This window comes from Aspergillus pseudotamarii, assembly GCF_009193445.1.
Source record: "Aspergillus pseudotamarii strain CBS 117625 unplaced genomic scaffold BDV38scaffold_83, whole genome shotgun sequence".
NCBI lineage: Eukaryota > Fungi > Ascomycota > Eurotiomycetes > Eurotiales > Aspergillaceae > Aspergillus > Aspergillus pseudotamarii.
This window is the reverse complement of record NW_022475097.1, coordinates 97,849-114,894: the sequence shown is the minus strand read 5'-3', so window position 1 is coordinate 114,894 and position 17,046 is coordinate 97,849. Positions and strand designations below refer to the sequence as shown.

General features: G+C 43.7%; 5 protein-coding genes across 5 annotated transcripts in view; 1 reads left to right on the top strand and 4 right to left on the bottom strand.

The window, feature by feature from the left end:
• BDV38DRAFT_275126 (uncharacterized protein) overlaps positions 1 to 3,034 on the bottom strand; it is a gene marked incomplete at both ends in the record, with an annotated part of 4,196 nt that extends 1,162 nt beyond the window's left edge. Inside the window, 3 exons of the mRNA XM_032057962.1 lie at positions 27 to 447; positions 504 to 2,465; positions 2,513 to 3,034. Coding sequence (XP_031908509.1) covers positions 27 to 447; positions 504 to 2,465; positions 2,513 to 3,034 — 2,905 coding nt within the window. The remainder of the gene's footprint in view (positions 1 to 26; positions 448 to 503; positions 2,466 to 2,512) is intronic.
• A 3,207-nt stretch (positions 3,035 to 6,241) lies between these two features.
• BDV38DRAFT_210954 (uncharacterized protein) lies at positions 6,242 to 6,869 on the top strand. Its single transcript, XM_032052610.1, has one exon. It carries the CDS (start codon positions 6,346 to 6,348, stop codon positions 6,796 to 6,798), a length of 453 nt encoding a protein of 150 aa, XP_031908508.1. The 5' UTR covers positions 6,242 to 6,345; the 3' UTR covers positions 6,799 to 6,869.
• A 1,133-nt stretch (positions 6,870 to 8,002) lies between these two features.
• BDV38DRAFT_275123 (uncharacterized protein) lies at positions 8,003 to 8,644 on the bottom strand (the record flags this gene model as incomplete). Its single annotated transcript, XM_032057961.1, has 2 exons — positions 8,003 to 8,574; positions 8,635 to 8,644. 2 exons carry the CDS (start codon positions 8,642 to 8,644, stop codon positions 8,003 to 8,005), a joined length of 582 nt encoding a protein of 193 aa, XP_031908507.1.
• Positions 8,645 to 10,238: 1,594 nt separating this feature from the next.
• BDV38DRAFT_275122 (uncharacterized protein) lies at positions 10,239 to 11,732 on the bottom strand (the record flags this gene model as incomplete). The annotated part of the gene is made up of 2 exons (XM_032057960.1): positions 10,239 to 10,243; positions 10,454 to 11,732. 2 exons carry the CDS (start codon positions 11,730 to 11,732, stop codon positions 10,239 to 10,241), a joined length of 1,284 nt encoding a protein of 427 aa, XP_031908506.1.
• Positions 11,733 to 13,831: 2,099 nt separating this feature from the next.
• Positions 13,832 to 14,851, bottom strand: BDV38DRAFT_297025 (NAD(P)/FAD-dependent oxidoreductase; the record flags this gene model as incomplete). Its single annotated transcript, XM_032063055.1, has 2 exons — positions 13,832 to 14,390; positions 14,457 to 14,851. The coding sequence occupies 2 exons, from the start codon at positions 14,849 to 14,851 to the stop codon at positions 13,832 to 13,834; spliced, it is 954 nt and encodes a 317-aa protein (XP_031908505.1).
• Between the last annotated feature and the right edge of the window lie 2,195 nt (positions 14,852 to 17,046).

Below are 17,046 nucleotides of genomic sequence, written 5' to 3'. Positions count from 1 at the left end.
ATCCCATAGCTTAATAGTCTTGTCACCAGAGCCGGATGCCAGAAGCTGGCCATCGCCTGAGAGGGCAACTGACTGAACCGAGTCAGAATGGCCCTCTAGGGTATGCTTAAGAGTGCCGGTGGCGGGATCCCATAGCTTGATAGTCTTGTCAAGAGAGCCGGATGCCAGAAGCTGGCCATCGCCTGAGAAGGCAACTGACAGAATCGAGCCAGAATGGCCCTCCAGCGTTTGCATTTCTGGATTCCAATACTCTTCTACTTTTGGACCTCTGAACAACCAAGTAGGAAGTTCTCTCTTAAAATTCTCTCTGATCAACGCTGTACGTGGGACGAAAATCAGACCAGAACTGTACAGCTGCAGTGGTGCTGTATCAACAATTTGTGTAAACTTTAGAATAAATCTGCGCGTATCTAAGAGGAAAACATGTATCTCATTACTGGATTTATCCTAGATTTTCCATTAGTGTTAGTCGGTCAGCTGCCACAAGCTAGTTTAATACTCACTTTAGTCAGTTGGAGCAATGAATTCACCGCAATTATAGCTTCTGATATTATTCCTAAAATACCCATGGCCTCCAGCCAATGAAGAAAGTGGTCTTTCAGGAATATGAGCACTTTGCCAAGAATTCTGGCTTGTGCTGGGATTTCAGTTAGATGGTAAACCCAGTGACGACAGGCATACTGGAGGGCAGGCGGAAGATATCTTGCTATAGAATCAGGGCCTATCTCTGTTCGGCTGGTCCCATAGCTTGGCAGATTGCAAATATTCTTTTTGAGGTAACGGCCCATAACAGCAAGACATTGGCAGGCTATGAACTCGTGCTTGTCCCTTTTATCCACCCAGAATCGGGATATGTTATTTTGGTCTTTTGTACGATGATCCACCAGATAATCATGGAAGGACAAATGCAGGGTCCGTATAGGCAGAGTCGGATCGCTAGGTATAGACAGGACTGAATGGAATAAGTCCAGATAAATACTGATATGGTGTTCCGGTGTTTCAAGCAGCTCTGCAAGAGACCTCAACGAGAGCGGATTAGCAAGCAGAATAATTACACCGATAATCTTTTGAAACTCTTTCACCAATTTATTCCTGTCTGTAGTATCCTTGACAAGGAGTTGGCTCAAAACCGGTCGGTATGTGTTATCCATCTTTGATCCTGTAGAACTAGCAGAAAACTCCCGAAGCCGTTCATCCGGGTCAAAATGCCTATCCCCCACAAAACGACACATTGTGGCTGCAAAAATAAAGAGCGGACAAGCTATCATTGCTAAGGCTTCGATCCGTTCCTCTCCAGGCCAGCCGGGAGAAAGAGCATACCGGCGCTTCTGCTGTATTTTCGAGAATTCTTCTCTGAGATATAAGGCGATATCATGTTTTATCATATCTTCATCCAGATTTTGCAGGATAGTATTCTGGTACTTGCTCCTATCGATCTGATTAAACCCAAAACGGATGGGTATCTCCGGCCGGCTGGTTAAGAAGAACCGGATTGCCAGATTTGTTGCCGTCTCAACCCCAGGTAAAAGGTTGAGGATAATCTCTATGTCTTCCTCCCGATCGCATTCATCTAGGGCGTCGATGACAATCACTGTGGAATCCATGGCTTCACCATAATCTACAGCGAGTAACGGCTGTAACATGAGCTTATTAAACTGCTCTCGAATTGATCTTCCCGGAATCGCAGGATCGTCTTCGAGAGCTTTTCGGATTCCGGGAACCATTTGAGGAATGTAGACTGCCAATTGCTTTACTATTGTTGGGAAGAACTTTGCAGCTGAGCCACGATCTCCCTCGCCCCTCTTAAAAAAGAAACTTGCCCCGAGGATGCCATCCTCTTTAAACGATCGGGCTACCGTCCTCGCAATAGTGGACTTGCCAGTACCTGCCATTCCACTCAGCCAGAATATACATCTTTCACTAGACCTTCCCCAGTCCTGCACCTTCTGAAGCAATTCTGTTCGTGTTCCAGGAAGGCACTCATCCTCATGCTGATCCTCGAAGGAGTCAAAAAATGCGCCTTTGGCAACAGGGAGATGCAACATATCAACTGCATCACGCATTTTTTGGATATCCACGATCAATTCATCGAGGTGAGTCAGAATAGCCTCTGCTTCCTTTTTTCGGTGTAGGTGCTGGTCCACAACCAGCCATTGATACAGGTGGGACTCCTCTTCCTTGGCTAAGGTCTTGAGCTGCAGGAGTGGCTGGCTTGTTATAGCCGTTATGCTCTCCGCGATATCCTTTCCCTTGTTAGACTGTTGAACTCTACGTACTTCGGCGGAGTATCGCAATATTGCCACATATACCCGGACGATCGATCGTTCTTTCCCGATATTCACTATGACAGGGTTTCTATCCCCATAAAACTGTTCTTCGATGAAGGCACAACGACTCAGCAAATCCGCCAGATATCCCGCTGAGTCAAATAGAGCCCCCTTGCGGTCTGCATGATTTTTAGCCATCTAAGTTATTAGCTGATTATCTGGCTTTGTTGGTGCAAGGACCGTACCGTTAATCCAAGGGAAACTATCGCCCAAGCACTGGAAGCGTACCCAGTCGGATCAAATTTCGCAATATTACTGACAATATCTTGGAAAGACAGCACAGAGTCTAATATTTTTTCGGCTGTGGCCCGAATGCCATGCTTTCCTCCCTCCTTCTTGTACTGCGCCCTTGTCGCCTTAACTACCTCGTCCAATATCTCTCTCGTTCGTGCATCGCCAGCATCCTGAGGCTTAGTTCCGGTCAGCGGGAAAAGTATTGCTACACTATTTGGGTCGCTTTCTGTTAACTCGTTGTACGCCATCTGCCAAAAGCCATTTGCGTTGTCGTGGTCGTCGGTTTTGGAAATGTCATTTTCGGGATTGGCAGCGCCACTCTCTGCGTCCGGACCCGCAGTTATATTTGACGTGCTTGGTTTTGGGGCAGTGAGACGCGTATCTTTGTCTCTTTTCCGCCCTCTGAAGACCGACTTCAAGCATCCGAAGATGCTGTGCGTCTTATTTTTGACAGAATCACTGGGAGTATCCATGATTACACCGGTGAAATTGCTTTATAATGAGATTTGATCGTAGGGATGCGTAGTGAAGTTCACTGGAAAACATGGGTTAGGCAGTAAGAAAATGACCAGGGAAAATCTGGCTATTTCCGGAAAAAAGGAAACTATCGGTGAAAATAGGGGAGTGATCTTCCGCCAGCCATTGGCTGCAGAGGCCAGTTTTGACGTGTCATGCTTGTTTGCTTTTTCTCTAGCTGAAGTTCGTGGGTCATAGCTCATTCGCAAATTGAATAACATTTGATGGTGAAACTCAGTTGGAATCAGTAGTTCAATGATGAGATATTTCACACCTGACGGTTGGTGCGGCTTCCTTAAAGCTCAATTAAGTCTGAGATAGCGAATGTGGCGGTTTACTGTACCAAAGGTCGGAGACTACCAGTGCCCATGTCCCCACCAGGATTAGGCTTGGAGCGGAGAAATACCCTCCGAGGAGGGGTGGGGTTGGCAACCGATGCCCATCGTCCAAACAGAGCGAGCCACGATCGAGGTTCAGCAGTGCTGGTCTGGCAGGCAGCTGGCAACTCGTTACACGTGATATTATATAATCTAACCTCCGGAGTGATTATCGGGCCGTGCTGACGATGGGAGCTTCGTGCCGCAAAGATCACGTCGCATGTTGCACTCCCTACTCCAGAGCTACATCCCACATTGATCGAAGATGCCGGCAAATCTGAAAGCCCCGCAACTCGAACAAATTCAGCATATGATTGAGAATGGGTCCTCGAACAGAGCTGAAATCGCCTTTGCCGCTGGTTGTAGCAAGCAAGCTGTAACATATATCCGTCAGAACCTGGAGGCGTTTGGCAATGTCAGAGCCCCGCGGAACGGCGTCGGACGCCCTCGAAGTATCACTCCAGCGATACTTGAAGCCGTGTTGGAGCGTTTGAAGGAAAAACCAACTCTATACTTGGATGAATTAGTGATTATTATATATGATGACTTTGGAAAGCGTGTAACCAAACAGAGTCTAAGCAGGACACTTGCTTCTATTGGATGGTCGAACAAGACAGCTCGGCAAAGAGCAAAGGAACAAAATGCCGATTTACGAGATTACTACCTGCATAGTCTATCCCCGTATTTGTCATACCAGCTGGTTTACGTAGATGAGTCGGGCTGTGATAAGAGGGTAGGGTTTCGGCGAACTGGCTGGTCCCCTCTTGGTGTAACACCGATTCAGATCTCCAAATTCCACCGTGATCAACGTTATCAGATATTACCCGCCTACACTCAGAAGGGTGTTCTCTTATCTCGAGTCTTTCAAGGTTCAACTGATGCCAGTATGTTTGAGGATTTTATCGAACAGCTTCTCCACCACTGCAACAGATGGCCGGAACCGAGGTCTGTAATTATAATGGATAATGCATCTTTCCACCGCACAGAGCGGGTTAAACAGATGTGTCTGAGTGCAGGAGTCAAGCTGCTATACCTACCACCCTACTCTCCAGATCTTAACCCTATTGAGGAGTTCTTCGCTGAACTCAAGCAATTTATCAAGCGGAGGTGGTATGAGTACGAAGAAAATCCAGGACAAGGATTTGACGCTTTTCTCGAGTGGTGTGTTGGAGTTGTTGGTTCAAGGGTGCAGAGTGCTGAAGGCCATTTTCGGCATGCAGGTGTACTGATAGATGAAAATATATAGCATTCCTCGGCTGTACCACACATACAGGAAGATAAGACTATGGAGAATGAGCAAAGGCAACCTAGTTGTCTATTCTATCAACCCGACTCCCCACCATCCACATAACAATAAAAGTTGTCTACCCAATATCTAATATCCTTGACAAATCGACGAGCAATACCCCATTTCACTCCCCGATTCTTGAAGTATTCGGGATCACTTAATTCGTTGATCTGGTCCAAGTCTAACCCATCACCTAGAGCCACGTCACACGCTTTGCGAAATTCATCCTTCCACGACTCATTCTCAACCTGTGACTGTTGCCAATCACAGTAGGCCTGGACATTGGCGTCACGAAAACCTGCTAATCTAAGTCGCGAGCCCTTGGTTGAACAAATGGGCGCGTCTTCAGAGGTGGGTGGCGATGATGACAAACCCTGCTGCGTGGCCTGTGCGGGGAGCACGTTTGTGATGGTAATCGGTGGGTAGGTAGACTCGGATGTAAGGCGACTACGGCCCTTTTGCCCTTCAAGTCGCCGCCTCTCAGCCCTGTAGATCTGCTCACGGATCATGCCAGGCACGTCTTCATGGGACTCTAATTTCTTCCCGCTCTTCACATATCTGACTAGGCTTAAAAGCTCATCTCTATAGAGTTTATAGTGTTTTTTCCCGTAAGGATCCTGCCAACAGTGCGGTCCCAACTCACACGAACCGGGGCAGCGCATTACCATATAGACATGTCTCCAGGCCGCAGGTTCTCCGGTCAGTTCCTTCTCGGTATTGACCTCCTGATCAAGATCTTGCAACATCCCCTGGGTAGCAGAAGTAGTACCTCGTTTGCCAGCCGCCCTGCGACTGGCTGTAGAGCTTTGGCTCTCTTCTATATAGTTGAATGATATTATAAGCTTTAACCTCTTGCCGGCAAGAAAGTGATGACCCCATTTGATAAGCTGTTTCTCTATATCAGGCCAATCAATATCTGTCTTATCAAACTGTCGAGTAAGTTTGTCAAGCCGAGGAACTGTCACTACAATAGACGTGTCATCCAATGCGATCTTCTTGTGTGGATATTTGAGGCATAGTTTCTCTCTCAATTTTGGTTGGAGAAACAGCCTCCAATAAAACCCAGGGGCAAGAACCAGATCTTGTTCTGTATCTTTAACCACAGTCTTAGTATTGAGAGTGACCTTCCACTCAATCCAATAATGAATACAGGTTGGTGGGTCCTCATCATATACCTTCCCTTCAACCCAGTCTCCGTATTGGAGGAGCGGGAGTTTATCTGTTCGGGAGGTGCTTGTTTGTGGGGCAGGGTACTCAAAGGAGGACGGAGAATTGGAGTTGATAAGGCTAAGATTTGACGGCGAGGAGGGGGTACGACCGAAGTTTCCGGGGGTTGGTGCATACTGTGGCGACTCATCCCATCGCCACGACTCGTATTGGTAAGCACCATTATCATTTTCAGGACTAAATATGTTCGAGCTCATCTCTTTCAGTGATCGAAACTCCTGTGGTTAGCAATGTCTGGTCAAATTTCGCACCCTACGCTATCTCAGCAGGTGTTGCTAGCGAACAACAGTTACTGTAGCAAACAACAGCTGCGGGCGAAGGAAGAAAGATTCTGAATGACACGACTTCCTTAGTTTGTCACATCAGACAAGAGAAAATGTACTGTGCGTTTATCGACCGTATGAGTTACAACAAGGCAGAGAGATACGCGGTTGCCAGAAAGGGAAAGTTGATGCCACATGGCCGGTCTGCGAGAGACCAGGAACAGGAGTTTCCTAATTCCCTGAGATCTACGGTGCCAGAGCGGGAGTTCCATGTTCTTCCATGGACATCTCCCGTGGTTGACATCTGTCGCGGAATTGTGCAAATTAATAAGCCAAGTACATCGGTGCATAACTTAGTACTGCTCACTATGTATTTATGTATTGTACGACTAAAATTTACGGCCACCCTCATTTACAAGCGGGTAGCGCTCTATAACTTCCAGAATAAAGTCTTGGCAGTGGGGCTAGAAAACAATTGTCATGTGTTTGAAGGTCAGAGGAATTTCGAGACGGACTGTAGAGCAGATTACTGTAAAGTTCTCGGTTCTCCTAGACCCTCTTTTTAGAAACGGGATTTGAAAATATGGAATAGTTAGAGATAGAATACATCCGACAATTGAGATGCACTAGATAGAAAGTTTAATAACAGAAACCCTGCTACTAGTACAACAAAGGCCTATAGTACTGTTTAGAACCTCTAAATATGTAGGTCGATGATCTGAAGGAAGCTATAATGCCTTTTTGCCCTTAAGAGCTACCCAATTACCTGCTTGTATACAGTATAGATATGTCGGTATATATCTCTGGGGGATTTACTGAGCAACCTTCCTCATACTATAGTTCTACCTCGAAATTTCCTAAATCTGTTAAAAGGTATGGGCTGTTGTTAGGAAAGTTAATATTAGTCACCGTTTAGTATATAGAATCTTGAATAGCCGCCCTACTCACCTGATTTAAACCCTATTGAAAATCTCTAGTACCTGCTTAAAAAGAAGCTGAGGGAGCTCTATCCTAAGCTCTTTCTAGATAGAGTATCAGAAATAGATATAGAGCATTTTAGACAGTCTATTCAGACCGTATACCATAGCCTTGATCAGGAGATCATAAATCGCCTAGTTCTGTCCTAGCCGCGCAGTCTTCAAGCTGTATACAAAGCATACAGATGGTATACTAAATCTTGAGTCTAGGAATTTATAGAATTTACTATAAGATCAAAAGCTTTTGAATTCGCCGAGATATTGAGATTTAAAAACGGCGCCTGGGAAGCCGAAATCGGGGTGTTGCAATACCTTTGATCTAGTAGTTTATAACTTATATACATCACAGATTTTATCGGTTTGTTTTGTTTGTATGACTGCAGGACCGCACCACTGCGGTCTGGTGCGGTCCGGTCTTTGGTCTTTGCGGTCCTTTCCTATGCCTAGGCCTAGTTGAAAGTATGGGAGGATATTTCAGTTCGTACTGTATAAATCTTGAAATGGAGATTGATTTCATTGGTTAAGATATTTCCGTTGGGAATAAGGCTATATTATATAGAAAACAGAGCTGATCCAGCTGTTTACTCAATACGTTATATCTTACTATTCATATTTCTTTCATTCCGAACAGCCCTATCTATACTACTCTAAATAATTTATCTCTATATTACTCTCAAGGATCCACTTTGGAATACTTTTCTAGAAAGTACTCTCGCGGTGCATAACTTATAAGAGCTCACTATGGTATTACTCTTCTGCACTGCATTCAACCATGGCTTACAGCTTCAAGTAGTCAGAACTTGACTGCTTCCTCGCCTAGTTGTACAGTAAAGAAGTCGGCATATTCTTGGTCAATTCGTCTTAAAGCTGCAGTGAAATCTTGTTGAGATTCCTGAAGTTTTGTAAAGCTAGCGTCAATCCTGTCAATCATAACCCTGTAGTCGTCAATTGCAGTGCGGAGTAAGCTTGCATTGCGAGACCACATAGTACCCAGCACGCTTTGTCTCAACGAGGCAGATTGTCTTTCGCTTTTCACGGTTAATTCGTCAAGACGATGGAGACAAGCACGTAGTTCTTGTACAGCTGAATAGGCAAGAAGGACAGTTTCGATTTCAGCTTGGAGCAGGATCGATGATCGCCGAACCTTGCGATAATAGGCATTTTCAGCTCGCAAGTAAGATGCCTCATATACTGCTCGCATAAAACGATCCTTCCCAGTATGGGGTTCCTGCTTGGACCACTGTAACCGACATGGGAGCAACTCCACGGCGGAGCTATGGCCACCGTGCTGTACAATCTGGAACTCAACTGATGTCGGCCGGTCAGGTCGGGACCAGTCATCGGAGAAACTGGAAGCTGTGCCAACTGCTTGATAACAGAGTTATTGTAGCTGGGTTGATGGCAGTAGAGGTGGATGGAGCTTACCACTAGCCATAATTTAATCTCAAGGGAAGCTCATATCCACAATAGTAGATTCAACGAATATTTGCAACAAAGAGGAAGAGACAGATATATATATAGGAATGTTTGTAATGCTACTGAAGAAATAATATATAGACATGACTTTTATGTAAGATCACTCCGTCCTTTCACTGGGGCACCATGCTATACATCAAATAGTAATTCCGTAGTAAAAAAAAGGAAATAATATAGAAAAGATTCAAATAGTAGATTAATCCACATATGATTATATGGCATTTTATATTCAAATATAATTATAGTTATCCTTAAATTTAAATGCTTGTCCAACAAAAATAATATTTACTGTAAATAGCGCCTTCATATTAATAGTATGTATAGAATGGTGACTTAAGTATATGTAATATAGTGATGCTGTTTGAGAACACTTATCCTAGTAAAATATCCTTGTTAATTAAGCTGCCTTTGAAGATTGCTATATTTATGGCTTGGGAAAGCCTATAGTATATGTGGATATATAGTTAATCCTTTCATATATACATTGGTAATGCCTGCTATAGGCTGTCCCGTTGTATTGCTCAATGGGAGGAGTGCAAAAAACATCCGCGGCATTTTTGGGCAAGATGAACGACTGACCCTCCCCTTGCACTTGGCCCGACACTCAGGACATGGCACCTGAATATGGTCTAATTCCAACTGTCCGCTGTTATACCTGCTCTGGACAAGTGAAGTAAAACAAACCCGATGGAATATGTGACCGCAGGGTACTGCAATAATATCATGCTCATCACTCTGGAGGCATATACTACATTCTATCACTGAGGTGCTCTTCCGACGATGAACTCCATCGGAAGATGTTGAAGATGTAATATGACTCTGTCTTCGTACTTCCTCTTCGTCTTCGAGAAGGATAGGGAAGTCTGTCTACCATAGTTAGTGGTTTTATAATTGGCTAGAGTGAATCAGAGATTTCTCACCAGGGGTATCACCAAGCCGAGAAATATATGGAACGCCTGGGGTCTCCAACCTATGTCTTGAGAAATTGGCCCTGGTACCGGGATAACATGGATTGCTCTGCTGGGAAGAGGGCACCATTGGCAATTCAGAGACTCGAGCCACTCGGCATCCTAGGAGATTGTGAGCCAGGATTGGAGATATGCATATGATTACTTACTTGAAAACCGCTCAACGTCCGATGAGTAAAGTTCACGGATCGCCATGTGGTATAACACTGTTGCGTGTTCTCTCATCCAGGGTGGGTTTGAATTGATTATATATTGCTGGGTAGAGAGTGCTATATTGAGGGTTGTGCTTGGGGGGGGGTACTGGAATTTAAAAGGCGAGTATAGAGATAAAAGGTGATAAATATTTAGAAAGTGGACCATGGAATTAGCCTACCCACCCCACATTCTTTGCAAATCCTTAGAAACCGAACTATTGACTCACTTTAAAGTCATTGGTTTAGGTAACTGTTATTAGTTTAGCTTCTTGGCGGAAAGTATCTAAAAATGAATGATAACGATTTTCTGATCAGGCCATTGCTCTTTATATTAGCTGTTCTATAGTAGACTAGGTCTTAGAAGATATAGTATACAGGACGTCCTTTTATCCTAAGCTTTTCTACACTCTCTATATCCTCTAAATCTCTTACAGTAAGACTCTTATTTCCTTCCGAGTGACTATGTAGAGGCTCACAAATTATTATCGCGTAATAGTTGATCGCCCTGTGCACCTTCAAATAATAAGACTGACGTATACAATTATTCAGTCATTCCTGCAACATGTGTAGGCTACATAATCAGACTTAGTTTACATATTTAAATACCATACTCCGATGATGTCAGCCGACTTGGAGTATCCTGGCGCCTCACTGGTATTTCCATCGCAATGTAACCAGGGGGGCCGGGCGGCACATCCGTGTATATTGGGGGCACCTCTTTATCCCAACTGATGCCAAGTCCGCTGCGTTCGAAGATCCTCAAACCTGAACACATACGAAGCACAACAGAAGCGCCCGATCTTGCGGCTATCCAGGTGTTGCGGTCCTCTGCGATCAGCTCAATAATAAGACTGTGCTTGACCTCTACTCCTTTAGTATTCAAAATATCACATACCGATCCATTATTGTAGTCGATACCCGCTTCAAACTGCAACCTGGTCTCATTATTTATTAAATCAAACTTGTACCTTGAACCGCTTTTCTCCTTGCTACTTGCAATAGTTCGGGTGTCTTGATGAATAACACTCTTTCCACGAGCCTTGGATGCATGCTTAGAGCAGGGATGCGATACTATTTTCACATGCTCTTTGATCTGCCATTTGATGCTTTGTATATATAAGCGGTTTTGGTTAGGGTTCTCTTTATCCAAGACTCCTCTCAGTGTTACTCGAACAGGAAAGCTACCCATAGGATGCACCACTGATGGAACAACAATATGACTGGTTAGGTTCGTGGGGGGGAATGTGTAGAATAAAGATATCTCATTTCCCGGAGGAAGGGCGCGTTTAATGTGCAGAGGCAGCGTGCTTGAGTAGCTTCTACCAACGATGTCTTCCGCCTGAGCGAAAAGTATGTACCTAATGTCGCCCAAGGGGCTGTTGCAGGAAGCAGGCAGCTGACCGGGAAACAGATAGCTGAAGGGAAATTCGTGATGGCCTGACGTGAGGTACATCGGCCTTGTTATGAAATTCCAATTTTGAAGCTCTTCAATTTGGGAGACACAGCTGGGGCATGCCTTAACAACTGGTTTCGTAGTTGTCACATTAATTCCCAAGGTCAGCTTGAGTTTGACGATCTCAATTGAACTTGTGCATTCCCCAACAGTAAACCGTAAGATGCCCGAGAAAAGAGCACCCATTGAGTTTGTCGGCTCCCCGTGAAATATGAGTGGCGGTGATTCGACCATAACAGTTAATTTGGCTGTTTCACACATTCTACCGTTCCCGAGATGCCCTGTTGAACAGGTATCTATACCCGAGCTCTGACAGAGCTCTTCTTTATAGGCTGTGCGAAGTTTCAAGACATGACGAAAGGCAAGGTATAGGTAGAATTTCCCCAGTCGCACCTTTTTAGTGTCTGGGACTGAAGATGGCTTTCCGGACATTATAGTGTTAAGAGAATTGATATGCATGGAAGCTAATTGAGAAGAGGTGACCAAAGAGTAGAATAGCACGTGTAAGAAAGTACCATAGTGTGTATTCTTGAAATATCGATGGGATGGCATATTATTCTTTTAGTAATCCAGAATCAGGTAGAGATCGAAGTCTTGGAAGGTCATAGAATAAGGTTGGCTCCTTATATAATGAAGTAGCCTTGACAAGTGGCTGGAAGTAAAGCTTCTTCGTAGCGCATAGCTAAGCTTTGTCCTCAGCGAGATTGCCTCCAGTACGAATATAATCGCCCATTGTTTGGTTCCACTAGCAGTGTAATATCTAAATAGTTAGCAGACCAAATCTACCACACCCTGAAATTTATGATAATTTCTAAGACAGTTATAAGTTTCTAACATTATTCTCTAGAGGTACTCATTGTAAAACTAGCTATGGAGATCAAGGCTATAGCGAAGCTTCTAACCAAGGGAATTTGCAGTACGTCAATGTTTATAGCATGCATTCAGTATCTTAAGATGACATAGACAGCACTCAGGCTATGAAAACGACTATATACAAGGCTGCTTTCCAGTATGGTGAAATATATAAATCAATATGCATCTAAACATCGACCCGTATTATTATACAGAGAACTGAAAGATTGTTCTGTTAACACAACCTCTTTAGTTCCAAAATGGAAAGGATTGTGCTACGTAGACAAGCTTTATAGCTCACTGCAGAAAGGGGTGGCAAAGGAACGAGATAAGCAAATCAGCCCCGGAAGGATGGACCAGTGCCACGAGAAAGACGAGCAGAACAAGACAAATGAAGTTTCAGCTTTCCACTACCTCTCATAACCCTGACATACTCTGCCCAAGTGCAACAGACTTTCCATGCTTGGTTTTTCCATACCTCTGCATTCTCTGAAGTCGTTTTGCTGGCAAACAGGAGAATTCGACTTAATTGCATTTCATCAGAAAGCCCGTAATGGCAGTATTTGCATAGTGTATATATCGCAACTCGACGTTTCATGGCGGCCATATAAGAGAATGATGCTTCCACAGCTGCGCCTGGACCATGAAGAGCAAATACAAGCTCTTGAGTGCTTTCCTCGCTTGATTTGCAAGCTACACAAGTCTACGATATAATGCCAATCATACTAAGAACAAGTAAGCAGTTGTACATACCAGGGTTAGCTTTAGGGTCAAGAATCAGCGGGTTACCTGCTACCTGAAATCAAGACCAGATTAGTAGCACTGAGACTCTATACTGCAACTGAAAGTGTGTAAAAGAACTGATGGACATTGAACGTGGGTGTAAGAAGAGGTAAACCGTACAGCCTTTGCGACTGGAAAGCGATTCTTCGTAACCAGGAACTTTTGTTGTGGGAGACGACATTAAATAATTGACAAGCGAGAGGTATTTGACCAAATAAACCCACCCTAGCCCAACCTACGTGGGTGCCCTGGGTTTGGGCCATATTCTGGGATTGGAACCAAATATTACTCTACTAATACATAGAGATTTAAACTTTTGGATTTATAATCTATAGGGAGCCAATAGGGTTTATATTGTTAGGACAAATTGATCAGACTATGGACAGCTCTATAAAAACAAGGCTAGTTATTATTGCACACAAACCATGTAACTGCTAAGTCGGGCCTTTTAGGGACCCACAAAATTTGTCAATATCTAGATTATGAATTGGTGTTCGAAGTATATATCTCGGTGTGTTAACAGACAATCCAAGGTTTTAAGTTTTACCTAATTACAAAAGTTCATCCTATTTACAATTAATTCAGCTAGAGTATGTCTGAGCGTGTAGTCATTTGCACTGTTCGCGAAATCTAGAGATATTATTAAACTTATAGGCTAAATTTTTGGCGATTGCTAATCTGGTTAAATACTACTCACTCGATCGTGAATTGTGCATTATAGTGTCCTTCAACCACAGTGAATAAATACTTCAACATTCTAATAACAATGCAACAGAAGCATTACTGTAAAGGAATACTAATATCTAATTAAACTGAACCGTGTAACTGTTAAAAATGTTTCCTAGAGCAGATGTCTTTATAACGATCATTACTCCTGAAGGCTTCCTGAAAGACCGTCAAAAAAGCGGCTGGTGGTTATGCTTCTCCGCCAATAACTGCGCTGAAGCAGCTACTGCTGCATTACAGCCGCTCGAAATCGCACCCGCGATAACCTTATATGGAGTAACACAGTCACCCGCCGCAAAGACCCCTCGTATACTGGTCTGAAATAATGGTGGCGCAGCGTTGATATCGCCCATTGGAGTAAGCTCTAGACCAAGCTGAGCAGCAAGCGGACCTTTCACAGTTGTATCAGGGTTGTGAACTAAGAAGGTCTCTTCTTTTGTTGTACCATCTGCGAGCTCCAAATAAATCAAAGAGCGAGTATAAGTAAGCTGCTTGATCGGGGTATTATTAACCATAATACAAGACTTGTCTTTATCAGTTAGGGCTAATATAATCTGGGCACCGAGTTCCTCTGCTCCATTTGTATAGATGGTCACCTTCTTAGCGAGCTGAGAGGCTGATTCTGTCTGATGTATTACCATAGATATATTCCCAGCAGATTGAATAGCAAGGACACCGGCACTATCTGTATAGCGGTCTTCGTACCCCTTACAGAAAAGGCAGTGGTAACTAGGTAGTGTTAGCTAAATTTAATAATTTCTGAATAAATAGTAAGGTTATAACAGATATACATACATTCTCTGACCCCATGCTTCTGCATATCCAGGGATATCGGGGATAATATTCTCTGAGCCAGTTGTAATAATTAATTTTCTTCCTTTCCAGACTTTGTGATTGGTATCAATAAGTTGGAAAAGCCCGTCACTGCTCTTCTCTGCTATTTTAAGATCTACCTCTTCGATCTTAACAGTGTTATAGTAGTTGAGAATTTCATCACGAGCTTTACTACGGAATTCAGTAGGATTCCGATAGTCCCAGGTTGGAATCATATGCATATAGGAGACATTCGTATTGCGGTAGTCTTTATTATCGAATATAATAACTGTATGAAGTTGGCGGGCCAATGTAAGGGCTGCGGTGAGACCGGCTGGGCCACCACCAGCAATCAGGACATCTACCACAGAGTCCATAGTATAGAGAAGTCAAGAGGTATTGAATACGTCTTGAATAATTGTTGGAGTGGGAAGCTATAATTTATAAGTAGGATAAGTAGGATAAGTAGGATAAGCAGGATGTGTTGTAAGTCTGATATTTATAATAAGTATCGTGATGAGGGAACGATACTCGTTACATAATTTCTGCAACAGAGAGGAAGGTATAATAATGAATATGACTTACTGCTAAGCACTAGTTAGAAAGGTAGCAGGGATATTATAGAAACTCGATACTAAATGCGCATAGGATGGCCAAAATATTGGCCTAGTTCAGGTGGTCCGTCTTGCAATAATATAAATGGAGACCCAATCAAAGTAGCAATTTAGCTAACGAGGCACTATTGGCGGAGGAGAGGATAAATTCTAGTTTGTATACATTACATTAATGTATTGAATAAATAGGGACACAAGTATACTTACCCGATTGAATACCTTCGATTGTATTCAAGGGCTTGATCTACAGAAAATCTTAATGGGCGATATGGAGACCGTTCGTATGCATTCTTGAATTCTTGACTAAGCTCGCTATCTCCGGCTTGCTCGGCGTTGTGGGCCCGTTTAGCGGCCCCGGGGAAACCCATATTTCCGGGCCTTAAGGCGCCACACGAAAGCCCTTACTGATTGATAGAAAACACATTCTTATAGATACACTTAGCGTATAACGTGTGATAGGCTATACTCTATTTGGAGTAGTGTCCATTTAAATCCCGAGATCTGTCTATCCTATAGAGGAAAACCTGGGATACCACTCCACACAGCAGCGAAGGTTGCAAATAGGCTACATTCGGCATTAAATAATAGTCTAGGCATAAAGCTAAAGCGGTTTGATTGCCAGAAAATCAAGTGTAGTGGCGTACGGCAAGCCATTGCGGCCAACGCGACATTAATTCATTTTCCAACATTTTAAACATGTTTCTGCCGGCAGAATAGTCTATATAGTCTGTGTAGTCTACTTGGTCTGTATAGTATACTGTATATGTAATATACATTGTCTATTTACTCCATACTCTGTAGTCTATTTGGTATAGTTGTACAGTCACATGACTGCGAGCTACTGGGTCAATTAGGATTCAGAACTAGTAATAACTAATCAAGGGCGGCCAGCTGAGCGGTAAAAGTATTCGACAAGAAGAGGATAAGAAAACCTAAAAAAGATAGAAAAATGAATTAATGCGCGTTGGCCGCAATGGCTTGCCGTAGTGGCGTTCGGGCTCTAAATGCCGGCGGCAGGTCAGCTGACTCTGAGGTAGGCCTCGGGTTGGAATAGGGTCCAACATTAGGAACTGACCAATGGGTACATGTTCTGATGTTCGATCCAGAACCCAAACCCGTAAACCCGCAAACTCGCAGGTTGAGACTTAATCAAAAACCCGCCAAGCAACGTGTTTCCGGACCCAACCCGCTAACCCACGGGTTTTGGCGAGGCCTACGTCGAGGGCAAGCTTTAGTAGCGGTAGCGGTACCTATTCTACGACTGACGAAAGCTCCTTAGTGTAAGATTCTAGCTACTATTATATAGTACGCTACTTTACATTAGTCCTGAGACTGCCTGTTCTATTACATATACTTTTTATATGAACGAAATAAAGGGCACCTGTTTACTAGGTTCCAGGGCTCGGGAGAATCCTGTCGCGAGTAGTGCTGATCCCTTATTCAAAGGCTGTGCAAAGGTCACAGAAGCCTTGAGTTAGATGCATCATCTTAGTGAGTGGAAAGGGGAGCTTTTTCATCTGCTTGATCTCATTCTTGCCTATCTCAGCTAGCTACTACCAATTCCTCGGCGTTGTAGGCCCCCGCTTACCGGCCCCGGAAGAACCCATATTCCTGGGCCCTAAGGCCAGACGGAAGCCCTCACCAACACATCATGTAGGATATCAAGGTCAGCTGCTATGGAATCTTCGTGATCCAGTCTTAAATTTACTCTCTAGTAACGCTCTTTATATAAATTTAGTTCCAATCTGTTACTAAATCGAGCTGGACCTATAACAGGGAACAGGTTTTATCAAGTAGTAGCCAGTAGTTATATGCCATATTCTAGCAGGAGTTATTAGTAAGTTATAGAATGCTGCCCTAGTAGGCGCATCTTTAAGCCAGGGTACTATTCCACATCTCAATCATTAGGAAGAGCACAATGAAAAAAGCAGCGAATTGCTGGTGTTTTCGCTGTATAA